The following is a 26283-nucleotide window of genomic DNA, read 5'->3' as shown; positions in this document are numbered from 1 at the left end:
TTCTTCATAATAGCCCTTTATAAGATAGTTGACAATCTAAGGCATTCTCTTTTTTCTTTTTTTCTTTTTCCGCACGGGTTGCCGGCCACTCATGGCTAGCACACGGTAGCACACAGCAGCCACTCAGCTGCATTACGCAGCGACACACACTGACTGCTGGGCCACTCATGGCAGCACACGGTAGCTCACAGCACCCCGCGGCAGCTCACTGGCCCTGTGAGAATCGAACTGTCGACCTCGGCATTAGGAGCACGGAGCTCCAACCACCTGAGCCACCGGCCGGTCCAGGCATTCTCTTTTTTAATAACTTTTTTTCTTTGCCACATAATGAAGTATAATATGTACTCATTGTAGAAATTTTGGAAAAATGAAAAAGTGTAAAGAGAATAATTCTCTTCTATGCTTAAGCTTTTTGTAGATCACCTCACTTAATTCTCACAACAATCTTGTGAGGTAAATATTATTCCCATTTTATAGATGAGGAAAATGGGGTTTAGAAAGGGTAAGCATCTTATCTAAGATCATTGAGCTAAAAGTGGTAGGTAGAGCTGGAATTTGAATTCTGCCATTTTGACACCAGATCCCATATATTGCTTTCCCATAGTAACATTTTTTCCCAGATAGTTTTCAAAGTAAGTGTGTGTATAATGTTTTAAAATTATATCTGCGGTATGATAAATAAATACAGTGAATATTTAAATTTAAAAAGTTTTACTACAGTAAAAGACACATTGCCATTAATCCCCCTCAAAATACTCCCCCTCGCTTCGAACACACTTATCCCATCGTTCTTGCCACTTTCTGAAGCAGTTCTGGAAGTCCTCTCTTCTGAGTGTCTTCAGTTGTGCTGTCATGGCTGCCTCGATGTCCTGAATCATTTTGACTTTGGGGAAGAGCCAGAAGTCGCACGGTGCCAGATCCGGTGAATAAAGTGGATGAGGACACACCGTAATGTTGTTATTTGACAGAAATAGCCGTATACCAGAAGCAATGTGTGACACAAGAGCCTTTCCGTTGTGATCACAAAATACAGTGAATGCTGCTGCTGAGTGCCATCCAACGGAAAGGCAGGGAGCTTCAATACAGGAAGTGACGCGTTGAACCTTAGTAACAGTGTGTGACAAGTTACAACTTGTTCATCTCAGTCAGTCAGGTGTGAGCTATTGTTGAGAGAAGGTGTTTTAAAGTGTGCCATAAATCATCATCCATCATGACAGTACTCTGTGTCACACATCACTTCTGGTACGATCATTCACCAGATCTGGCACCGTGCAACTTGTGGCTCTTTCCCAAAGTCCCAAAGTGATTCAGGACATTGAGGCAGCTGTAACAGCGCAACTAAAGACACTCATGAAAGAGTGAGAACTGCTTCAGAAAGTCGCAAGAACAATAGGATAAATTTGTTCATAGTGAGGGGGTGTATTTTGAGAACAATTAATGGCAATGTGTCTTTCACTGTAATTAATTTTTTTAAATTTATACATTCACCATATTGTTTGTGTGATTACGTCTCGTATTTGGGCCATCCCATTTATTCAGTTTATTTACTGCCTACTTTGATTAATTCCTTGTGTCATTAAAAATTCCTTAAACACCAGTTTTAATTACTACAGAATATTCCATTTTATGAAGACACTATAACTTGTTTAAAAATTGAGAAATACTATGCAGCGCTGGTTTAAAGCTTGGATTCTGGAATGAGAGTGTGTGAGCTCAAACCCTGGCCCAGACAGTTACTATGCAAGTTACATTATACTCTGTGCCTTAGTTTACTAATCTGTGAAATGGAGGATGATAGTATTTACATTATAGAGTTGTCTTGAGTAAATTAATTAGACATGTTATGAAGATTAAATGAATGAATTCTTGTAGTGTTTCTTAAACTCTAATGTCATCTGAAGAGCTTGTTAAGATACAGATTCTGATTCAGTAGGTCTGGGTGGGTCCTAAGATTGTGTATTAAACTCCTAAGTGATGTGCTATACTTTGTGTAGCAAGGAGGTAAAGTACTTAGAATGATGTGTGGCACCTAGTAAGTGCTCGATAAATGTTAACCTATTTGGGTTGTTTCAGATCATTCAACTCTTAGAAGTAGTGTTTTGATGACTAAACCTTTGCCCATAAATCTTTACATTGTTGATTTTCCTGGGCTAGATCCTAGAAATGAGATTACTGGGGCTGAAATTATACCATATTTTTCTAAATCATCCATGACTTCCTTCTTTCCATACTCTTTCAGTCATGGACTTGTCATTTAAGAAAAACTGAAGGATTACTAATTTATAGAATTTTAGCCCTTGAGGGAATTTGAGAGAGATCATCTTCTAGAGAAATGAGGTCTACCCAACCTAAAAACCGCTCAACCCCCTGCCCTTTCCATTTGGAAATATGTGCAGGGGCAGGGTTTTTTTGTTGTTACAACTACTGGGGAGAGTTACTAGCATTTAGGGAGCAAGGGCCAGAAAGGCTTAATGTCCTCAATGTGTGAGACAGTCTTGTATAACAAAGAATTATCTTGCCCCAAAGGCCTGTAACTTCCCCAGGGGTAATCACTGAGATCATGTTCCTTCATTTTATAGATGTGAACCAGAGGCCTGAAGAGGGCAGGTTGAACGCACATTCTTGCAGCTGCTTAGTGCTTGAGCTATAGTTGGCACACAGTGTCTTGTCTCCCAGTCCATTGCTCTTTACATGAAAATAGTTGGTCTGTCTTTTTTATTGAACTGTTTAAGTGATAAATGACTCACTAGTGAAGCTTAGTGTAATCATTGCCTTCTGTCTGAAAAGTTGTAACAAGATCATATGTGACAAAATGGAGTGCCCTTTGGCTCACGATCATATATTTGCTTTAATTCTTAGTCATCAAAATGACTAAGATTTCTGTGTTTGATAGATTATCTTTTCAGATAAGCTAAGAAGCAATAAGGTATGTATATCAGAAAATAATACCTTGGGGTTTGGAATCCTGAGTTCTAATTCCTTTTGTCACTGACTGCTGGGTGACCTCTTGCAAGTCACTATAATTTTGTTTACCATATTTTGATGTTATAAAAGTAATGAAAAATCCTGATTCTTAATTATCATTGAGGAAAAAGGTGATTTGTGCTGTGCTTCATATTTCTGTACTATTTAAAAACTTGAGAAGAATGTGTTATACATTAAGTAATTTGTTTTTGTTAAATTTTTGTTTTTACATTTTAGTATTTCTGAAATCAGCTTGTATCTTAGAGTTGTTGGTGGGTAATAGTTCAGTTGGCAGTGTTTTTTTCTTTCATAATGATTATCGCAATATCATCTGGTTTACTGCAATACAATTCTGACACTAATCACAGAGTTTACACAGGCTTCACAAGTTAAAGGGCCTAGTCCCCTATAAAACTGCCTTTACATCAGATTCTGGCCACATTTCTGACCAACTGGATACAAATTTGGGGGGTTCCCATGATACCTTCACATTCAATAAGTCGCTAGAATGACTCACAGAACTCAAGAAAGCACTATACTTGCAATTACAGTGTTTAGTGTCATGGGTACAAATCAAGACCAGCCATTGAAGAGACATATAGGGGTCCTGAATGTGGAACCTACATGCTCTTCTTCCGTGTCATCCTCCTAGGATATCAGTTTGTTTACCTCCAGAAAGCGCCACAGAACTTTGGTACAGAGTTTTTATTGGGGTTTCATTGGGTAGACTTGATTGATTGGATCACTGACCATGTACTTGAACTCATTCTCCATCCCTCTCTCCTCCCCCAAGGTTGGGCTGGCTCCAAGCCCCAGCCCAACTCTCTGTTGACATAGATGGTCTTTCTGGTGGCCAGTCCCCATCCTGAGTCATCTCATCTCTTCGCATAAACTCAGGTGATCCAAGAGGCTCATGAATAAGTAAAAGCCTCCCATTACTCAGGAAATTCCAAGGATTTAGAATCTTCCTCCAAGGAACCAGGACAGGAACAAGACTAATAAAATGCTTTATTATACAGCAATGATGCATAAAAAATAGCATATTTTTCAAATGATGGTGTATTAGACGTAATGAAATATAGTAATTTTAAAACAGCTTTTTAGATTCCTTGGTGCTTTAAGTTGTCTTCTGCATAAATTATTTTAACTATGTAAAATAATGTAGTTTGCCTAAAGGAAGTTAGGTTTTGTATTGAACCGGGCACAGGTTCAAACCTTGATGCCATTATGTACTAATTGTGTGACTAAACCTAATTTTTCTTATTTGCAAAATAGGCATAGCTTTCTAAAACGTAAAACGCTCCCCATACAGTATCAGGCCTGGAGGAGACATTTATTGAAATATCCTTATTGTTGCTGTTTGTAATATCTGTATTGTGGATCTTAACGTTTGCAGATTTTACTGTTATAGGTGCACAGAGATTGGGTTTTAATCTGAATTTGATGTAGGGGATGCTGCTGTGCTTTGTTAGGGTCTTTGACATAATGTTTTGTTCCACTTGTTGGATTTTAATAATGTGTGCTTTTGCCTCCCTCTATTAACTGTAATTCCATACTTGGAATGAAATGTACTCTTTTCTTATGTGTGTCTTAACTATGGTCACTATTTAGAATAACTGTTGGCTACTACTCTAGGCTAAGAGTTACAAATCACTGTGGATAGCATTACTGTATTGGTTGGCTGGTTTTGAGAGAAATAACCATATGTGTATGTATTCAGATTTACAAAGACATAGTAGCTCCTCGTAGACTTAGAAACAAACTAAAACTATTACAGTAGTTTTATTGTCTCTCCTTAAAGCAATTAATAGAAATATTTCAAATGCTAAATAAAACCTTTCATTGCCAACATTACTCTCTCCAACACCTGCTTTGCAGTATGTAATTTTCCTTTGATTTGTAAGAGTTTTAACAAATCGCTAATTACCAGTCTGTTAAACTTTTGTAACTTTGAAACACAAAATTGATCCATAAGCATATTACAGTATTTCCCTCCCCCATATTCTCTACCCTCTTAAGCAAAGGAGTTTAATGAGTAAATGGAATTAGCCTCTCATTTTAACTTGTTTTTGCAGTTCTTGAAATATTCCTTGTTTACTCATTTATGCTAAATTAATTAGAGCAGATGTGTGTGTTTTTTTCTCCCACCAGGGAAAATACTTTCTTTAGGTGGTAATATATAAAGAGGGTTTCGAAATCTACGAAGCTTTTTTAGGAAAGGAAATTTGATCATATAAAATATTTCAGAATTAGGATGTTTCCGTTTCTCTTGGTTTTCTAGAGAGAAATTAAAAAATTGAGTTTTAACCTGACAGTGTTATTTATCCTGAATATGTGATCATTACATGGAATTGATATTAAATACATTGAACTCTGTATCCAGAAACAATAGCAGTGTTCAGTGGAATTTGCCTTGTATTAGGAAGGTGTCTTAGATACTGCACAGACTCTTGAGTTCTAAAAGACCCTAAAGATCATCTGGCCCAACTTGATTCTTATAGGAGTCTTTTCTAAAATATCCATGACAGATGGCTCTTTAGCTCTGTGAGCTATTTTGAGAGGCAGTCTGTTTCATTATTGGACATCTCTAATTATTAAGGTTCTTCCTCATTTTTAACCCAAGTTTACCTGTGCAACAAGTTCTTTCTCATTGTTCCTAGTCCATTCTTTGGAGCAATGCAGAGAAAGTCTAATCCTTCTTGATGTTGGAAGATAGAGATAATTCTTTATGCCCTTGGTCTCCTTCTGTTCAAGATAATCCTTCAGTCGGTCTTCATATTACATGGCTAATTGTAGTTTTTTAGAAGTTCCTCTTAAAATGCATCCTTCTTAGAATTCTGCCATTGTGCGGGGGAAAATGCCTAATATTGTCATAGTCCTTTGTGCATATTTTAAGTAGAGATTAACTATAACTGATGTTTTTATTCTGAAACATTTATTTTTCGTTTCTATCAAATCAGTATTTATTGGTCTTTGTAGGCTTTCAGTTCTTTGGTCATCCCCCATGCAGTAGTACTGAGTTTGTGAAAGCTACAAGTCTGTATTGAGCAGTCAGATGGGCCAGGTGATTGTTTTATTTTGTTTTTTTGTGCTCATCAGTTTGATTTCTACTCCAAAATTATCACTTTGATATAGTTGTTTATATTCAGCTTTGTAGCATTCCCATTTCATGTATTTTTAAATTAAATCTTCTTGCCTACAGTGTTTTCTAGTCCTTTAACAGATGTCCTACATACCTTTTTGCCATGATGGGAGGTGTATTGTGTTTCTTTTAATTAATACATTTCTTAAGTTTTCTGAACAGAATTCTTCGAAGATACAAAGACGAATGTTCTTCATTACCTTTTGAACACCCGTCAACTTTCCTATACTTGTTCTTTGGTTGTTGTTTTAGACGGGGAGGTGCTCTATTTCTATTCTAATTAAAATATGGTTTCAGTCCTAAGAATTTTTTTAATAATAGTTGTCAATATGCTGTTGAACACTACTACTACATGCAAGATATTTCGCTCAGCACTTTACATACTATGTAATACCTTGTAAGTAAGTAAAAAATTTAGTAACAACTCTATGAGTTAGGACTATTGTTATTCCATTTATACTGATGAGGAATTGAAGACAACGAGGTCATAAATAACTTGTCCAAGGGCATGTAGTTAGTAAGTGGCAGAACTGAGACACAAACCCAGGCAGTCTGACTTTTGGAGCCTATACTCTTAGCCACTGTACAGAGGGTGCCAAAAAAAAAAAGAATACACAGTTGAAGAAAGGAAAAAACTATTAAAATCGTAATACGCAATACATACTGGTAACAAAAGATGAATACAAGTCACGTTTGACGTCTGCAGTTACAAGAGGTGCTCAAAGTGGTTACCATCAGTGTCCAGACACTTCTGGTTACAGCGAACTACTGCTTGAGCAACACTGACCAAAGTGTCCACTCGTATACATTTTTTTGGCACCCCAGTATTTATAACAGTTTGCTTTCTGATAAAAGAATTATAGAAGAGTTGTCTTGCTGTTATTACTGATGTAGCCCCTTTTATAAAAATACACATTGATGATTTTTGCTTTTTAAGTATTTTAAGTCGGTGTGGTTTAAAATATGCAGCGTCACCAGAAGCCACAAATGATTACTAGACATTCTGATTTTACTTCAGCTTTCAGTCAGGGCCATGTGGTAGAATGATTTCTGGGGAATTATTGGGCCATTCATTCCTAAGTTTTGTGGAAGAATCATCTATGAAGCCAGTAGAAATACATAGTACCTAGGACATAGTAGGCAACCCAAAGTCTGTATCTCTAATTGTGTGTGCAGCTTATATGAAATCAAATATAACCAAGTATAACCTTTAAAATTCATAATTTCACTGTCTTTAAGTTTGGACCAGAGATTCTCAAGGGACCCTGTGTGGGAGTCCCTAAGGCTCTTTGAAGAGGTGTGTTCAGTCAAAACTATTTCGTAATATTAAGGCATTTTCTTTTTCACTCTCAGTCTGTTATGCATGTACAGTTGAGTTTTCTAGAGGCTAATTAGCATGTTATCACAACAGATTGAATGTAGAAGCAGATCCAAGAATCTAGCTGTTTTCCATTCAACTAGGTATTAAAGAGATTTACAGAAATGTAAAACAGTGCCATTCTCACTAAAGTTGTTTTATTTTGGAAAATATATTTTTCAAAAAATATTATTTATGTTAACTTAGGATTTATTTATTATTTAAAAGTGAATAAACTAATGTTTGGAAATTCTTAATTTTAGTTTCTGATTTGGTAAATATCAAATATACCCCATATAAACAAAAGTTCTTTGGGGTCCTCAAAGACTGTAGAGGGATCCTGAGACCAAAATCTTTGAGCACCACTTAACTTAGATTAATTGTATCACATGTTATTAAAGAAAATCTTGATATGGAAGTAAAAATCTAGAGCATATTAAAAGATTTAAAAATTAAATGATGCATTTTTATTACTTACTAAATATTTTTCTTTTGAATTGTGCAAGCAGGAGACTGGAACCTACTGAACGACCTCTTCAGATTGTTTATGATTACTTATCCAGGCTGGGCTATGACGATCCTGTGCGCATACAGGAGGAGGCAACAAATCCTGACCTTGGCTGTATGCTTCGATTTTATGGTGGTAAGAATTTATGAGTGGCTTTGTGAATATGTGAACTGCTTTTCAGTTGATCATTTTGCGCCTCTTTCTGTTTTCAGCTTTTAAAATGCATTTTATCAATAGCTGTTTTTAAGCCAATTAACTAATGTAGTTAAAAAAACAACAACAAAAACAAGAGGGGGGATGGTTAAGGGAAGACTTAGAAGTATTAGCGAAAAATATCTTCCTTTTTTATTTTTACTCTTTTTGTTCTAGTGTTTTGTTGACTTATTAAAATTATTTTATATCTCTGCCAGAATCTCAATCAAATCATACTTTCATATCAGTTATATTTTCAAGTTCCTGTAAAGCCAATGAACTTTTGGATAGTTCAAGAATTTGAGAAGTAGCTGGTCATTATCACATATGACTTAACATTTGATGAATGCACCTGTGCAATGTGTATATTGTTGTATTTAGTGGGCTTTAAATTTAGGATTTTTTACTTTTCTCTTTGGTGCATTTTCCCCCTGACCAACTTTTTCACCTGATCACCTCAATAATAAAGTTAGATTTACTAAAATCAGGTATTTTCTGAATATTACTTTCCAAATATACATAGTCTACTAATACCACTACTGAGTACCATTTATTGAGTGCTTATTGTGTACTTTTATGCTTATGACTTATCTCATTTAATCATTACAACTGCCATATGCATTAGAAACTAATAGCTCGTTTTAAAGATGAAGAAGCTGAGACAGAAAGGTTAAATAACTTGTTCAAGGTCATACAATTAGTAAGTGACAGAGCCATTTAACACCTAATAGTTTTGAATTAATATGACCCACTTATCAAACAGTTGAACTCAAAACAGATTCCCTGCTCTCATTCCTCAAATTATTGATTTATTCTTTGTATACTTATTGACACAACTCTTCTGAGGTAATGTTACAAGCCAGATTTATTAAGTGCACGTCACAAAAATTTTATTTATAATTTTTCATCACAACAGTATTTTGTGACATGTTGTTCCTTAAAAGTTGATTTTGTTTTATTTCCATTAATTTTTCTTTGCTAGTTTATGGAAGGAAAATAGTTGCTAGGTTGAAGTAAAATCTGAGGAAAAACACCTTTTAAGAATAATTTGAGGAGCACAACCCATCTATCACTCTAAAATGCGGTTTTTAAAAAAGCAACTTTGAATAGTAACATGCTCCTTATCTGATTGTGGTTGAATGTGAGTTCTTCATTATATGTTTTGCATTCTGAGATGAAAGTTGAGCCATAAAGTGCTTGCAAGTTCCTTTTTAACCACTGGGATTGCATTTGCATTGCTATATCACACAGTTGTTTGCACTGATTCCATTAATTTTTCTACCATCATCTGATAAATTATAGCATTCCCAGGATCTTATACCTTTAAGAGGATATGTCCAGTAGAGTCCAAAAGAGTACCAGTTTGTAGTATTTAACTATATTTCGTGTGTGTGTGTGTGGGGGGTCTTTAACAGAGAACATTTCTAAAAGTGAGTTCTATTAATTTAGAGAAGCTAGTATAATTTGAGTAAGAAAATTATGTTTGGGAAAGAGGTTTATAAAACAAATTATTTTTGAAAATAGGCAATATATGTATATGGCACCAAAAACAAAAGATAAAAACATATCTGTAGATAAGTGTATTATTATCTATTGGCTATATTACAAATTGCCTTAAAATGATAATAAATATTATCTCATACACTTTTAATATGGCTCACTCATATAGCTGTTGGTAGAAAGCCTCAGTTCCTGCTCTGGAGAAGAGCTTCAGCTTTTGACAGGACATCTCAATTCCTTGCTGTGTGTACCGTTCTATAGGACTGCCTGAGTGTCTTCATGATATGGCAGCTAGCTACCCCAGTGATGAGACAGACAGGACTGACACACACACACACACACACTGCTTCTGTGTTTTTTTATGACTAGCTTTATAAGTCACCAGTTACTATCATTTTCACCACTTTATGTTTATTAGAAGTGAGTCACCAAATATACCTCACACTGTAGAGAGGAGAATTAGGCCTCACCTCTTGAAGAGAGGAGTACCAAAGAATTTGCAGACGTATCTTAAAACCATCACAAAAAGTGTGGTTCCCTCTTATCTTGCTCCTCTAACCACCCAGTTTCTGAACCCAGAAACAACCACTCTTAACTGGAAACAAAGATATTCTTAAAGAATTTTCTTTGAAGCAAATAGCTTAGTAATCAGCTTTAAATATTTCATGTGTAGAATCTGTGGTGAATTAGTTTAGTTAGAATGTAGTGTTAATGAGGTCAGGGTCAGAAGGGCCTAAGTTCAAACCAGTTAACGTTGCTGTGGTTGCTTTGCTGAATATAAAAGGCACCTGGTACTCCAAGCAGCCGTTATGCAAATGCTAGTTATCAGTCTTGCTGGAGAGGGAATGCTGGGGGAAAAGTGAGTGAATGACTGGCTCAGTGCAAATTCATGATGTAAAAGCTGTGGAAATAACATATTTGATTAAAAATGAGTGGGTAGCATGATCAATTATGGAGATTTAAGAGTTAAGCACAGGGGCCGGCTCGGTGGCTCAGGCGGTTAGAGCTCCATGCTCCTAACTCCGAAGGCTGCCGGTTCAATTCCCACATGGGCCAGTGGGCTCTCAACCACAAGGTTGCCAGTTCAACTCCTCGAGTCCCGCAAGGGATGGTTGGCTCCGCCCCCTGCAACTAAGATTGAACACGGCACCTTGAGCTGAGCTGCCTCCTGGATGGCTCAGTTGGTTGGAGCGCGGGCGCTCAACCACAAGATTGCCAGTTCAATTCCTCGAGTCCCGCTCCTGGATGGCTCAGTTGGTTGGAGCGCGGGCGCTCAACCACAAGATTGCCAGTTCAATTCCTCGAGTCCCGCAAGGGATGGTGGGCAGCGCCCCCTGCAACTAGCAACAGCAACTGGACCTGGAGCTGAGCTGTGCCCTCCACAACTAAGACTGAAAGGACAACAACTTGACTTGGAAAAAAAGCCTGGAAGTACACACTGTTTCCCAATTAAAAAAAAAAAAAAGAGTTAAGCACATTAACCAGTTCCTTATTTGTTTATTTGCTGATGAAGTTGTAGTTCTAGGACTGTATAGCTCAGGTAGCATAACTCCCAGCTTGAACATTTCTTTCTGTACCATATTCTTTGCATACATTTGTTTTAGTCCAAAGAATATAAATACAAACAAAAGAAGCCAGATACAAAAGAATCACATAGTATGTTTCCATTCATTTAAAGTTCAAAAAAAGGCAAAACTCTCAGCCATATGGTATAGAGATATGTGGCAGTACTGCTCTCTCTCCATCAAAATCTGTTCTTTCCTTCTTCGATAATAATAGAATTGTAGTTGGGCAGATGACTGCCCAGCTCACCTCATTTCCTAGTCTTTCTTGCAGTTAGGCGTGCATATGTGGCAAAATTTTCTTCAATGGTATGGGGGGGAATTGTTGTGTGCCCGTACATCTGGTTCCTAAAGCTTCCCATGCATACTACTTAGTGCTCTTTTCCTCTTCCATGGGCCAGGATGGCAATCTTCAGAGCAGGATGGCAAGTAGAATTTTTGTGTGAATACATGTATGTATTTTAAATTTTAAGTAAATATTCATAAATTGCACAGGTGGGCAATACCAGTGTACACTTTTATCAATATAATTTGAGAGTACTCATTTTCTTACACCTTTGCTAATATCAGGTATTGCTGTGAAAATTAATCTTTGCCTCAAATTGCAAAAAAAACTCTCATGTTAATTTGCATAGTTTATTTTATTTTTATTTATTTATTTATTTATATAAATTTTATTGAGGAATTTTGGGGGACAGTGGGTTTCTCTAGGACCCATCAGCTCCAATAAGTCATTGTCCTTCAATCTAGTTGTGGAGGGCGCAGCTCAGCTCCAAGTCCAGTTGCTGTTCTCAGTCTTTAGTTGCAGGGGGCGCAGCCCACCATCCCATGCGGGAATTGAACCGGCAACCTTGTTGTTGAGAGCTCGCGCTCTAACCAACTGAGCCATCCGGCTGCCCCTAATTTGCATATTTTAAATTTCATTGTTAAACTACAGGAGTAATATATTTAAAAACATTCCTTTTACTTTTATGTATTGTGCATTTCTTAGTTTGATTTTATATGCGTATTTCACATTGGAAATTATTGTGTCTATACGTTTTTCCTTTTTAAATTTTTTATATTTAATTACACAAGTAAAACACGTAGTTTAATTATGGTGTCTTAAACTCATAATCAGACACCTCCTAAGCCCATTCACTGCTTACTAGATAACAACTACTATCAATTTGGTGTACTCGTATACCTGTTCAGAATTTTCTTTTATTTCTAGCAATATGTAATTGTAGAAATATAAAAGGTATTGTTTGTTATTGGTCTTCATGTTTTTTTCACCCAAAAATATGTTTTGGAGAATTTTCCTTAGCTGTTGTCTATATGTGTTTCAAGTTGTATAGTATTGAATATCATGTTACGTATTAATATTTATAGTTTATGTAAGTAACCATTTCCCAAGTGGTGGACATTTACATTATTTCCAGGTTTTGACTATTACAGACAGCATTGTAGTAAAAGTGCCTTTTTATGCACTATGTTTCTTCAGAGTAGATTTCTAAACATGAAATTATTGGGTCGTAGGATATTTACATTTAAAATATTAATAGTTACTATTGCAGAACAAATTTATATCCCATTAGTGTATCAGATTACTTCTTTGCCCACAACATCTCCTTTTAATATTATTAGCATTTAAAATTTTTGCTAATCTGATGAAAAAATGATCTCAGTGTTTTAATATTTGTTTCCCTGATTACTGGTATGGTTGAATATTGTTTCTTAATTTCATTGGACTTTTAGATTTCTTCTCCTTTGAATTACTCATTGGTATTTCGGTGCAAATTGCTGTTGTCTTTCTTTATATTGATCTAAAAGACTTCTGTATGTATTCTAAATATACATCCTTTGGATACTATGTCTGTGGCAAACTTTTCCCCCATACTGTAACTTGTCTTTTAATTTTGTTTACTGTTTTTGTTTTTTTTCTAAAGATTTTATTGGGGAAGGGGAACAGGACTTTATTGGGGAACAGGGTGTACTTCAAGGACTTTTTTTTTTTTCCCAAGTCAAGTTGTTGTCCTTTCAGTCTTAGTTGTGGAGGGCGCAGCTCAGCTCCAGGTCCAGTTGCCATTTCTAGTTGCAGGGGGCACAGCCCACCATCCCTTGCGGCTGTCGAACCAGTAACCTGTGGTTGAGAGGATGCGCTCCAACCAGCTGAGCCATCCGGGAGCTCAGCGGCCGCTCAGCTCAAGGTGCTGAGTTCAATCTCAGTTGCAGGGGGCGGAGCCCACCATCCCTTGCGGGGCTCGAGAAGTTGAACTGGCAGCCTTGTGGTTGAGAACCCACTGGCCCATGTAGGAATCGAACCGGCAACCTTGGGAGTTAGGAGCACGGAGCTCCAACTGCCTGAGCCTCCGGCCCGGCCCCTTGTTTACTGTTTTTATTGTGCAGAAATTTTATTTAGTCAGATTAAGTCAGTCTTTTCCTTTAATGCATTTATATTCCTTCCCTATCCTGGGTTATAAATACATTCTGTATTTTTCCCCAGTACTTACATATTTGTAAAATATGATACGAGGTTGGGTTCTAACTTTACTTTTTTCTCTATGGATCGCCACTTGTCCCAAAAACATTTATGGAATAGTTCATTCTTTGCCTATAAATTTGAAACATCACATTATTAAGTTCCCATACAGCCAGGGGTCTATTTGGACTCTATCTTATTACATTGGCTGGTATTAATACCAAAACTATTTTAATTACTGCGCCCCATATGATATATTTTGATAGCTGACAGGGAAATTCCCTGTCAGTGTTCTTCTCTGAAAAATGAGGGAGCTCTCTAGAATCAGTGAAGTATTTGTGAAGAAGTCGTTTTTAGGTTGGTTCTTTAAAAATTGACAGAATTTCAGTAAGCAGAAAGGTAAAGAAGAACATGGGATGAGAGATTAGATATTTCAGTGTATGTTCTGTGAATTACAGATAATTTGAGTCCAGATTGTTCTGGGCCTTGAGTGCAATATCAGGAGTTTAGCCTTCAGTGGCAAATGGTAGTAGGAAATAATGGGATCCAAGTGAGCCAGAGAAAAAGGAATCTGGCAACAGTGTGGGTAATAATTCAGGGGTGGATTAATGGGGTCTGAACTGAGGATCAGGAAGAAATGAGAGACTTTTTGAAGCAGTGATCAGTAAGAATTGATGGTTGATTAAAAAAGGGAGTTGAAGAAGAGAACATAAAAATTGAAGCTGACTTTTTGAGATTTTGAGTCTGAGTGACTTTGGGAGAATGACAGGACTTGAGTTGTGAGAAGGAGCTGGTTTGCAGGGATGGTGATGATTTGGTTTTAGGCCTGTTTAATTTTAAGTGATGGTAAGTATTTAGTTGGCGATGTCTGCCAGATTGTTGGAAATGTGGAACTAAAGCTTAGGAAATATAGGTCTGGGAGTCAGATACATGGGGATGTTAAGCTGTGGAAGTTGTTAAGATATCTTGGAAAGAATATATACTTATATTTAGGAAAAGAAGGAAGCTTAAGGCAGAATTTTCATTGTAATAGCGAGAGCATTTGTATTGTACCCTTACTATGTGCTGAGCACTTTCTGAAGTGCTGACTACTCTACATACCCCTTTGCATGTGATCCTTACACACCTGTAGGTAGATGTTCTTATTCCACAGAGGCTGTAACTTGCCCTAGTCAAATATAATAGCAGAGCTAGGAAGCAGATAAATCTGTCTGGTTCTAAATTTCATCCTTTTAACTTCTAAGATACTCCACCATTTAGTTGCTGGAGAAAGAGTTTATACGTGTATGAAGAATCCATAAAATGTGAGAACTGGGAAGGACTAGGGATCATCTAATTCAACTCTTTGGTCTTGGGAAACTGAAGCCTAAACATATAAGAAGACTTATTTGGGGTCATGAAACCAGATGGTGGAATTGCTTAGCCACCACTAGTTCTCACAGTTTTCTGTGGAAATACTGCAAATAGCAGAAGTTTTTTGTGTTGGGGGGGCAGGAGGGAGGGAACTATCGAAAGTTTGAAATTTGTTTTGAGGTTTCCTATTTTATTCTTTAAATATAATAAATATTTCATTTTTACCCCCCCAGTATATCAGCCAATATTTAATTGTTTAATTTTTTATTTTGAGCTAGCTTTAGATTTCAGAGCAGTTGGAAAGATAGTACAGAGTTCCTGTACACCCTTTATTCAGTCACTTGAATTGTTGCTCCTGTGTAAATAGTGCTTCATTTTTCTCTGGCTTCTTTCAAAATTTTTTCTTTGTCTTTAATTTTCAGCAGTTTCATTATGAATGGTCTGGGCTTGAATTTCTTTGGGTTTATCCTGTTTGGAGTTCACTGAACTTCTTGAATCTGTAAGTTTGTCTTTCACTTGTGAAGTTTTCATCTGTTATTTCTTCAAATAATTTTTCCGCGTTGCACTCTTTCTTCTCTCTCTCTGGTTCTATCCTTTAGTTCAGTTTTCAGAATTTTTGACATGCTTTTTAGGATTACATTCACGCTTGTGTACCTCAAGGTTGAGCTCAGGAGTTCATAGAGAACTTTATGAGGTCATTTTCCAGAGCTCCTTCCTCTCTGTAATATCCTGGGGCTTTATTTAATCTACCCTATTGGGTACTTTCTACAGTTACACCCACACTCCATGGCCCAGTGGCAGAAAACAGAAAATGCAAGCAGGTTTCACCCCTCTCTCTTGGGACTGCAGATCTTCCAATCAGAGAGGGAACTTCACCCCCCTCAGAATTTCAAGTTTCTGTGTCCCCCACTCTTGTGGCCACTCCTGGGGCTGGAACTTGAGAAAATGAAGAAAAGTGGGCAAGGGGCCGGCACGGTGGCTCAGGCGGTTAGAGCTCCATGCTCCTAACTCCGAAGGCTGCCGGTTCGATTCCCACATGGGCCGGTGGGCTCTCAACCACAAGGTTGTCAGTTCATTTCCTCGAGTCCCGCAAGGGATGGTGGGCTCTGCCCCCTGCAACTAAGATTGAACATGGCACCTTGAGCTGAGCTGCCACTGAGCTCCCGGATGGCTCAGTTGTTTGGAGTGCATCCTCTCAACCACAAGGTTGCCAGTTCAATTCCTCGACTCCCACAAGGGATGGTGGGCAGCGCCCCCTGCAACTAAGATTGAACACGGCACCTTGAGCTGAGCTACCGCTGAGCTCCCGGATGGCTCAGTTGGTTGGAGCGCATCCTGTCAACCACAAGGTTTCCGGTTCGACTCCCGCAAGGGATGGTGGGCTGTGCCCCCTGCAACTAGCAACGGCAACTGGACCTGGAGCTGAGCTGCGCCCTCCACAACTAAGACTGAAAGGACAACAACTTGAAGCTGAATGGCACCCTCCACAACTAAGATTGAAAGGACAACAACTTGACTTGGAAAAAAGTCCTGGAAATACACACTGTTCCCCAATAAAGTCCTGTTCCCCTTCCCCAATAAAATCTTTTAAAAAAAAAAAGTGGGCAAAATGAGCAATTTCCCCCACTTTCTCTGAGTGTTAGGAGACCTCTTTCCTAAGATAGACCTGTCCTCAAGACAGAACTTGAGGGCTACTCCTAGAGCTCTCTGTCCACACCAATGCGCTCTCTTGAGTCCTGGCTGGGGAATATGAGAGGAAGAGAAAAACTAACCACTGGTTAGGTCGTATTTCAAATTCTGTTTTTCTTCCCTAATCTGCCTGCTACTATTTACTTTTCAGGGTCCTCATATAACTGCTCTGTGTATTCCATCTAAGTTTTATAAGTGCATTCAGTGGGAGAAGATAGGGTCGAGTGTGCTTTTTCTATCTTACTCAGAGCCAGAATCTTAATGGTATGTTGTAATTAAAAGAAGTAGTTCATTTTAATATAGTCCAACTTAACACTTTTCCTTTATTATTTTCTAGAAGCTTTATTGTTTTGCCTTTCAGTTTCTATTCACAGTCTATTTGGATGACTTCATTTTTTATTCTTTCTCTGTTTGTTTTGAGTATCATCATGATCTCATGGGCTTGTATATATTTGTTACAATTCATTACAGACATTGTTCTTTTTGATGCTCGATTTGTTCCATCTCAGTTAGTGGGGAACTCTTTCCATTTGGCTTCTACCCATATGTCCTTCCAACATGACTCCAGTAGTCTTTGATAGCAGTCTGGATTTTCCATTAAGTTCTTGCACAACAAAATGTCCTAAACTGTTCTTTTCATTGTCTGACTCAGAGTAGGAATAGATCATTTTTTAAGGGCTCCTGGTTCATATTCATGAAAAATGATATTTAGAGATTATAGAGGTAGTCATTGCTATAGAGTTGCCCTTGATTCTCTTTTTATAATTTTTTTAATTACAAAAGCAATCCATTTTCTTTATAGAACATTTGAAAGTATAAATATACATGATATTAAAATTATTTCTAATTTTCCACTAATAATTTTGGCTTTTGAGATTGGAAATCTAGTTCTTAATTAGAACTAGTAGACATTCCAAATACTTATTCTTATCCTCATTCTATTTTTTATCACTTTCAGAAGATCAGAGACTTGAGGCATTCTGGATATCTACAAACACTCCAAAATTAATAATAAAACAGCATGTTATTAATATTTCTTACATAAATAACTTCTAAAACAAAATTGAATGTTCCCTTCTCAGAGTGGTGGTGGATAGATTTAGTTTTCTATGTAATAAAATATATAAAGACATAAGGCCAAGAAAAAAGGGACTCAATGAATTACACATCAATTGATTTAACATCTGTTTCATGTAAACTTTAAAGGAGACTGTTAAGCAATTAAGAAGCATGGTAAACTATAAGAAGTCCTATTTTTATATAATTTAGCCAACTTTGTTTTAGGTGATGCTGTTAAACAGGATGGGGACTATAGAAACAATGGCAGGTTTGGGGAAAAGAATGAGATTAAAAATAAAACAGCTTTATTGAGATAGAACTCACCATAAAATTCACCTTTTAAAAATTGTACAATTCAGTGCTTTTTAATATCTGCAGAGAGTTGTGCTACCATTACCACTATTAATTTTAGAATGTTTTCACCACCATAAAACGAGACCTCATATCGATGAGTAGTCATTCCCCGTTCCCCACTCCCATAGCACCTGGCAACTACGAATCTCCTTTCTGTCTTTATAGATTTGCCTATTCTAAATAATTCGTAAACATGGAATCATATATATACTTGGCTTTTTGTAGCTGGCTTCTTTTATTTAACAGAATGTTTTCAAGGTTTATTCATGTTGTAGCCCGCATCAGCACTTCATGTATTTTTATGGCTGAATGATATTCCGTTGTATGGACAGACCGCATTTTGTTTATGCATTCATCAGTTGATGGACATTTGGATTGTTTCTACTTTTTGGCTATTATAAAAGCTACTATGAACATACGTGTACAAGTTTTTGTGTAGATATATATTTTCAGTTCTCTTGGATCTAGACATAGTGGAATTATTGGATTATGTGATAACTCTATATTTAATCTTTTGAGGAACTGTCAGACTGTTTTCCAAAGTGGCTGTACCATATATAATCCCACTAGCAGTGTATGAGGGTTCCAAATTCTTTACATCCTTACCAACACTTGTTTATCTTTTTTGATTATAGTCGTCCCAGTGGGTATAAACTGGTATCTTATTGTGGTTTTGATCTGCATTTATCTAATAAGTAATGAAGTTGAGCATCTTTTCATGTGCTTGTTGGCCTTTGGCATATCTTCTTTGGAGAAATAGCTATGCAAATCCTTTGCCCATTATTTAATGGAATTATCTTTTTATTGCTGAATTGTAACAGTTCTTTATTTATTCTGGATACAAATCCCTTATCAGATATATGATTTGCCAATAGTCTTTCCTATTTTGTGAGTCATCTTTTCATTTTCTTGATGGTATCTGTTGAACTACAATAGTTTTTATTAATGAAGTCCAGTTTATATATATATATATTTTTGTCACTTGTGTTTTTTGTGTCAATATCTAAGAAACCATTGCCTAATCTATGGTCACAAAATTTATTCCTATGTTTTCTTGTAAAAATTTTGTAGTTTTATTTTTTACATTTAGGTGTATGATCCATTTTGAGTTAATTTTTGTCTATGATGTGACGTTAGGCATCCAATTCTTTCTTTTGCATGTAGATATCCAGTTGTCCCAGCACCATTTGTTGATAGGACTATTTTCTCCCCATTGAGTTATCTTGGCGCTCTTGTAAAAATCAGTTGTCCATAAATGTAGGGATTTATTTGCGAATTCTCAATTCTATTCCATTATCTATGTCTATTCTTATGTCACTACTTCATGTGCCAACTCTTGGTAGTGAGTTTTGAAATTGGGGAATGTGAGTTCTTTTTCAAGATTTTTTGGCTATTCTGAGTCCATTACATTTCTATATGAATTTTATGATCAATTTGTCAATGTCTGCCATGAAGGCAGCTGAAATTTTAATAGGAATTGCACTGAATCTATAAATCAATTTGGGGAGTTTCGCCGTCTTAACAATATTAAGTCTTCCAACCCGTGAACACTGGATATCTTTCCATTTATTTAGGTCTTCTTTCATTGCTTTCAACTACATTTTGTAGTTTTCACTGTAAAAGTTTTGCATTACCTTCATTTTATTCTTTTTGATGTTACTGTAAATGCAATTGATTTCTTAATTTCACTTTTGGATTGTTTATGCCTATTGTATAGAAATACTCTTGATTTTTAAAAAAATCTGTATCCTGCAATCTTGCTGAACTCATTTATTAGTTATAATAGTCCTTTTTGTGACTTACTTAGGATTTTCTGTATACAAGATCATACCATTTGCAAATATAGTTTTACTTCTTTCTTTCCAGTCTGATACTGGTTTGGTTTTAAATTTGTAAATTTGAGGTGAATGGGGACATCTGTTGGACATGTCTAGCAAGCAATTGGATATATGAGATCAGAACTAAGGGAAGATTGGGGTAGGAGACAGAAATGTGAAGGCCCTTATCAACCTCTGAATCATGCAGTTTGGGTTGGGGGTGGAAGTCAGATTGAAGTAAACTGAGTAAATAGGTGAAGTAACAGATAACTAATACAGAAACACAAATAAGAAGAAAAGAGCCTTAAAAGGGTAAATTTATGGAGTTTCTCAAATACGGTTGTGGTCCTTCTGCATTTAAATTACCTGGGATAATTGTTAAAAATACATTTTCCTGTGTTCCATCCCAGGCTCTCTGAATTAGACTCTCTGTGGGTGGGTCTTGGTATTCTGCATTTTAAATTAACTCAGATAATTCTTGTACACACAGGAATTGGATAATCACTGAACTAAAGGATTTCTCCAGTTGAGCTAAGAGGGAATAGGAGAAAACTTGAGAGCTTTTGTAGCTCTGATAGAAACAATAAGGAAGGTGGAGTTGGAAGAGTGAGAAGAGAGAAGAATCAAACTCCCTGAGGAAGGTGGAATTTAGAATATAGATGAAAGGACTGGCCTAGAATAGGAGAAATGGCTCTCCCATATATCTAGTGTTAACATACAAAGTTGAAAAGCTTTGAAGTAATCTAGCCCATTTCCTCATGTTATATATGGAAACACATAGTTAACAGGGCAAAGTGATGCCAAAAGTTCAATTATGTAATAATCAATTATGTAAATATTGAGTACAGCCCAGTTTTCTCAACTCCCAGTTTGTTGCTGTTTGCACCATCTCATACTATTGCTGCTCCTGTTCATTTCTGTGTAGAGTTAAGTTACTTGTCTGTTTTTGTGTGCTTTAACCAAGAACATCTCTTCTGTCATAATGTGTTGTTTTGTTCACTATATCTCAGTCTATAAATATTTCCGTTGGGGAGGAGGAGCTAAAAGAAAGAGAAGCTCTTACATGCACATTTAACTTCTGCCCCCATGATTGAGATATAGATTGAAATATCAGCCATAAGTTTTTTCTTACAAGGAGCAGAAAGATGGGATTGTGTATAGAGTACTCCCATAGTTATTAATTTCTTCCTTCCAGAATAGACTAATCACGACAATAGTGGCTGTCATTTATTCCATGCCTTTTATACCTAAAACTATGCTTAGTACTTTACATTCATTATCTTAATTTTTTATAAGAACCCCTGAAGGTAGGTAGTACTATTAAGATCCAAATTGTATAAAAGAGGATAGTCAAGCTCAGCAAGATTCAGTGGTTCAAAGAAACAAAGTAAGGGGGAGAACAAGGATTCAAACGCAGGTTTGTGTGACTGGCTCCCAAGCTCCTGATCTTAACCACTTTACCATACTGCCTTTCTGTGTGTATATATGGGAGATACAGCTGTTGGAAGAAGGGTTAACAACGGCATCCAAAATAAAATCTTGCTCTCTAGACCAAAATTCACAGTACTCCCATTATATAACTTCAGTAATGGGTAACATTTTAGGACTGAGATCTTATTTTATAATACTTATGTTGCTTAAATCTGTAAACAAGGTTGCTAAAATTTGACACATTGTACTTTCTTTTCCCTTTGTGTTTTTATCCTCCTTTAATGATGGCTTCTGAAATACTGTTTTTGTTTCAGAAAAACCATGCCACATGGATCATCTGGATCGAATCCTTCTCTCTGGTGTCTATAATGTGCGCAAGGGGAAGACCCAGCTGCATAAGTGGGCCGAACGCCTAGTTGTTCTCTGTGGCACCTGCCTCATCGTTTCCTCAGTGAAGGATTGTCAAACTGGAAAGATGCACATTTTGCCTCTGGTTGGGGGAAAGGTAAGGCTCACAAAGATGAATTATTCTTCATTTGACCATCTTAATTGAAAAAAATAACATATATTTTTCATAGCTTTTTTCACATCTTTTTAAAGAAGCCAATATGAACATCATTAGTGATGACATCACAAAGTTTATTTTCTAGTATTCTTAGGTTTGAATGAAAGAAACTGACTCAGGCTAATTTAAGTATAAAACAGGGTTATTTACATCATAGACTCTGGGAAGGCCAAAGGATATCCATGCCCTAATTCTGCTGCAGAAACCTTTGTTTGAAGATACTCCTGTCTCCACTGGATGCTGTTGCTGGTAACACCAAGAATAGGCAGAGGATACTAACACTAGAAGCTGCTTTTGGAAACTAGAAGTGGCTACCATTATCCATCACCAATATAGATTCTTTCCATGTTTTTCTTTTCCCCCATTAGACTAAAATTCAGAGTCTGGGGTGGTCCGAAGCCCCTTTCCAGCAGCCATTTCTTGCATCTGTACTAGAGAATTCCCCATCATAGGAAAGGAGATCAGTTGCAAGTCAGTCAAACAGAATGACAGATGACTGGAAACAGATATGTTAATATTTATATGAAGCTACATATAACTTTATTTATTTTGAATCTTAAATATCACTAAATAGTCTGAATTTAAGAGAACCTCCAGACAAAATGACTATGAATTCATGCCTTGAGACATCCAGTCTGATCCAGATACACAATATAGCAATATAGATAAAATACATATATTAAAAAGATAAATATATAAAAAGACATAGTTGAGGCGTGGCCAGTTAGCTCAGTTGGTTAGAGTACGGTGCTGGTAGCACCAAAGTTGCTGGTTCAATCCCCACGTGGGCCACTGTGAGCTGTGCCCTCCTTAAAAAAAAAAAAAAAAAAAAGACATAGTTGCATTTAGGAATATAGAATAGAAATTTAAGTGATGCGTAGGTCTGAATCTGGGGGCCTACTGTATTCTGTGTCTGAAAGGTTGTGACAGCCCAAGAGTTTAGCTCCTGTAAGTATTTGGGTCTAAAAGTGCTTTGCTTATGATGAGGGACCTGGCTTAATGAGTGACTGTATATAACTCCAGTATCAGCCATGAGGCAGGAACCCACCACTACCAATATGAGACCTGGTTCTGGTCTTAGGAGCTGAAGGAAGGACACAGTGAAGAAAGTACGTAAAATTTCTCCAAAGGGAGAAAGTGAGTGAGTGCAAGATTGAGGAGTTGGTGGGGATGAAGCGGAGACAGGGCAAGAAAAAAAGGAAAAATGAACCTTCCATTCAGGTAATTCTTGTCTATTCTTTCTCTTCCCTCACTAATAGAAGAGAATTTTGTGCAGGGTGGCAGTATGACCAAGATCAAAAACTGTATTTCTCCTACCTCCTTTGCAGCTAGTGATGGCTAAAAGTTTCCACGTGGGACTTTTGGGAAAGCCCTTTAAAATGGACAGACATGGATGGCTTGTTGACCCTTTGCCCTTCTTTTTCTTCCCTTATGGAACATAGTCGCTCAGTATTGGAGGTAGAACAGTCATATGATGATTGGTAACAGCAGCATATGCTAAGTGTGGTCATCTATAAAATAGAAGGCACTTGGGTCTCTGGTGGGATTATGGAGCTGCTGTACTAGTTATGGACTCACTCTGTTTTTTTTTGTTGTTGTTGTTGTTTTTAACATTTTATTGGGGAAGGGCAACAGGACTTTATTGGGGAACAGTGTGTACTTCCAGGACTTTTTTCCAAGTCAAGTTGTTGTCCTTTCAATCTTAGTTGTGGAAGGTGCTGTTCAGCTTCAAGTTGTTGTCCTTTCAGTCTTAGTTGTGGAGGGCGTAGCTCAGCTCCAGGTCCAGTTGCCGTTGCTAGTTGCAGGGGGCACAGCCCACCATCCCTTGTGGGAGTCGAACCGGAAACCTTGTGGTTGAGAGGATGCGCTCCAACCAACTGAGCCATCCGGGAGCTCAGCGGTAGCTCAGCTCAAGGTGCCGTGTTCAATCTTAGTTGCAGGGGTGCTGCCCAGCATCCCTTGCGGGACTCGAGGAATTGAACTGGCAACCTTGTGGTTGAGAGCCCACTGGCCCATGTGGGAATTGAACCAGCAGCCTTTGGAGTTAGGAGCACGGAGCTCTAACTGCCTGAGCCACCGTGCCTGCCCCTCACTCTGTTTTTTTAAGCCACTGTTTTACAGCTGAATATAATTAACTGATATACTGTAGAATTTTACAGATTTAAAAAAAATATATAAAAGAGCCTTTAAGGGAGATGCTGGAGTACATTAATAGGAGTTTCAGAGAAGAGACTAGAGAAGAACAGAGAAGAATATCTGCAGAAATAATGGTTGAAATTTTTCTAGAAGTAAAGACAAATTATGTTCAGATTGAAAGTACACTGGGTATTATGTAGGATAAATAAAAATAAATCTACACTTAGATACATAGCCAAACATGAAGGACAAGGAGCAAATCATAAAATTTTCCAGAGAGAAAAGGATTACCTACAAAGAATTGATAACTTTTTTTTTTCATCAGCAATATGTACTGGAAGACTATTTACAAAATTGCTGAAAGAAAATAAATGTCAACATATGTTTTATAGCCAGCCGAGTTATCTTATAAGAGTCATGGCAAAATAAAATATTTTCACACAAAGACTGATGAGCTGACATATTCTCACTGAAATAACTACTGAAGGATGTACTTCTAAAAAAACAACCGCCTGCCAAAAAGAAAAAGCAAAAGAAAAAAATAGAACAACAAAGGAAAGTAAATTGAAAGGGAAGGTATGAGATATAAGAAACAGTGAGTATAGACATTTATAAAATGTGGTAAATTTACTATTGATTATAAAAAGTTTAAAATTTTATTATGTTTTAAATATAAATTTAAACTACTAGAGCTTAAACTTACCAGGAACAAGATGTGGTAGTGTGTTCAATAAGTAAAGTGTGATACATTCTTGGGATAAGAGGATAGAAACACCAAATAACTTTAAACATTAGTAGAAAAATTGTCAAGTGTGAATTTAAAATCTTTGAGGATAACCACTGAAAGTAAAGGGAGAATATATTCTGTAATGCTGAAAGAAGGCAGGAAAAGAGTTATGAAAAAGCGAAATAATTAGCATGGTAAATTATCACAAACAAATCCAAATATATCAGTAATCACAATAACTGTGATTGTCAGATTGTTATTTATTGTTTTATTTGTATTTTTTAGGCATATTGTTATTTAAACCTTACTAGTTACTATTTATAAGAGATACACCTAAAACTTAGAAGGTTGAACGTGAAATGATGGAAAAATTACACTAGTCACATAACAATCAAAAGAAAATTGGTATGGTTATATTAACATCATACAAAACATTTATATGAAAGTTTATATGCAACAAAAGACTGTGTCCAGAATATATAAAGAACTTTTACAACACTGTGATAAAAAGACAAATAACCTAATAAAAAATTGGGCTAAAGATTTGAACAGACTCTTTACCAAAGAAGATATACGGATGGCAAATAAACATATGAAAAGATTCTCAACACCATTAGTCATTGGAGAAACGCAATTAAAATTACAATGAGGTGTTTACACACCACTAGAATGTCTAAAATCAAAAGACTGCAAAGATGGGGAGCAACTGGAACACGCTTGCATCATTGGTGGGAGTGCAGTCACTTTGGAAACCTTTATTTTAGTTTCTTAAAAGTTAAACACACGCTTATCAGATTACCCAGCAGTTCTCCTAGGTATTGACAAATGAGCAAAAATCTTTACAAAGACTTTAAGTGAATGCTTATAGCAGCTTTATTCACAATTGCCCCGAACTGGAAACAACCCAAATGTTCATTGACTGGTGACTTGATAAACAGATTTGGTATATCCATACATGGGATACTATTGAGCAATAAAAAGGAATGAATGGATACATACAAGAACAAGGATGAATCTCACAAGCACTATTCTAGGTGAAAGGTCAAGTACAAAAGTCCTTTTTGTATGATTCCATTTATGTGAAATTCTAAAAAAGACCAAAAAAAACTGTAGTGATAGAAAAATATTACTATTGCCAGGGTGTGGAGGGGAGGGGATTGATTACAAAAGGGCACAAGGGAACTTGGGAGTGGGGGGTGAGTATAGATATATTCATTTATAAAAACTCATCAAACTGTGCACTTAGAGTCAGTGAATTATTTTAAATCCACAAATTTAATGTCAAGTATACCTCAATAAAACCTACCTCCCGAAAAAGACTGATGCAGAAGCACTAGTAGGGATAAAGAAGCTCACTACAGAATGATGAAAGGAACATTTTACCATGAATATTTAGTAATTCTGAAGTTGTACGTATTTTACCATGTAGTCTCAACATATATAATGCAAAAATTAACATAATTACT

General features: G+C 36.7%; 1 protein-coding gene across 3 annotated transcripts in view; it reads left to right on the top strand.

Annotated features, from left to right (window-relative positions):
* PHLPP2 (PH domain and leucine rich repeat protein phosphatase 2) overlaps positions 1–26283 on the top strand; it is a 66453-nt gene that overhangs the window by 9627 nt on the left and 30543 nt on the right. For all 3 annotated transcript variants that reach the window (XM_074314625.2, XM_019757390.3, XM_088800259.1), the window contains exons 3-4: positions 7973–8106; positions 21704–21894. In XM_074314625.2, the coding sequence (XP_074170726.2) occupies positions 7973–8106; positions 21704–21894 (325 nt within the window). The remainder of the gene's footprint in view (positions 1–7972; positions 8107–21703; positions 21895–26283) is intronic.

Source organism: Rhinolophus sinicus, chromosome 8 (assembly GCF_057876585.1).
Source record: "Rhinolophus sinicus isolate RSI-liver-muscle chromosome 8, RSI-T2T, whole genome shotgun sequence".
Lineage (NCBI taxonomy): Eukaryota > Metazoa > Chordata > Mammalia > Chiroptera > Rhinolophidae > Rhinolophus > Rhinolophus sinicus.
Note: the sequence above shows the minus strand (reverse complement) of the source record. Positions and strands in the feature narration are given on the sequence as shown.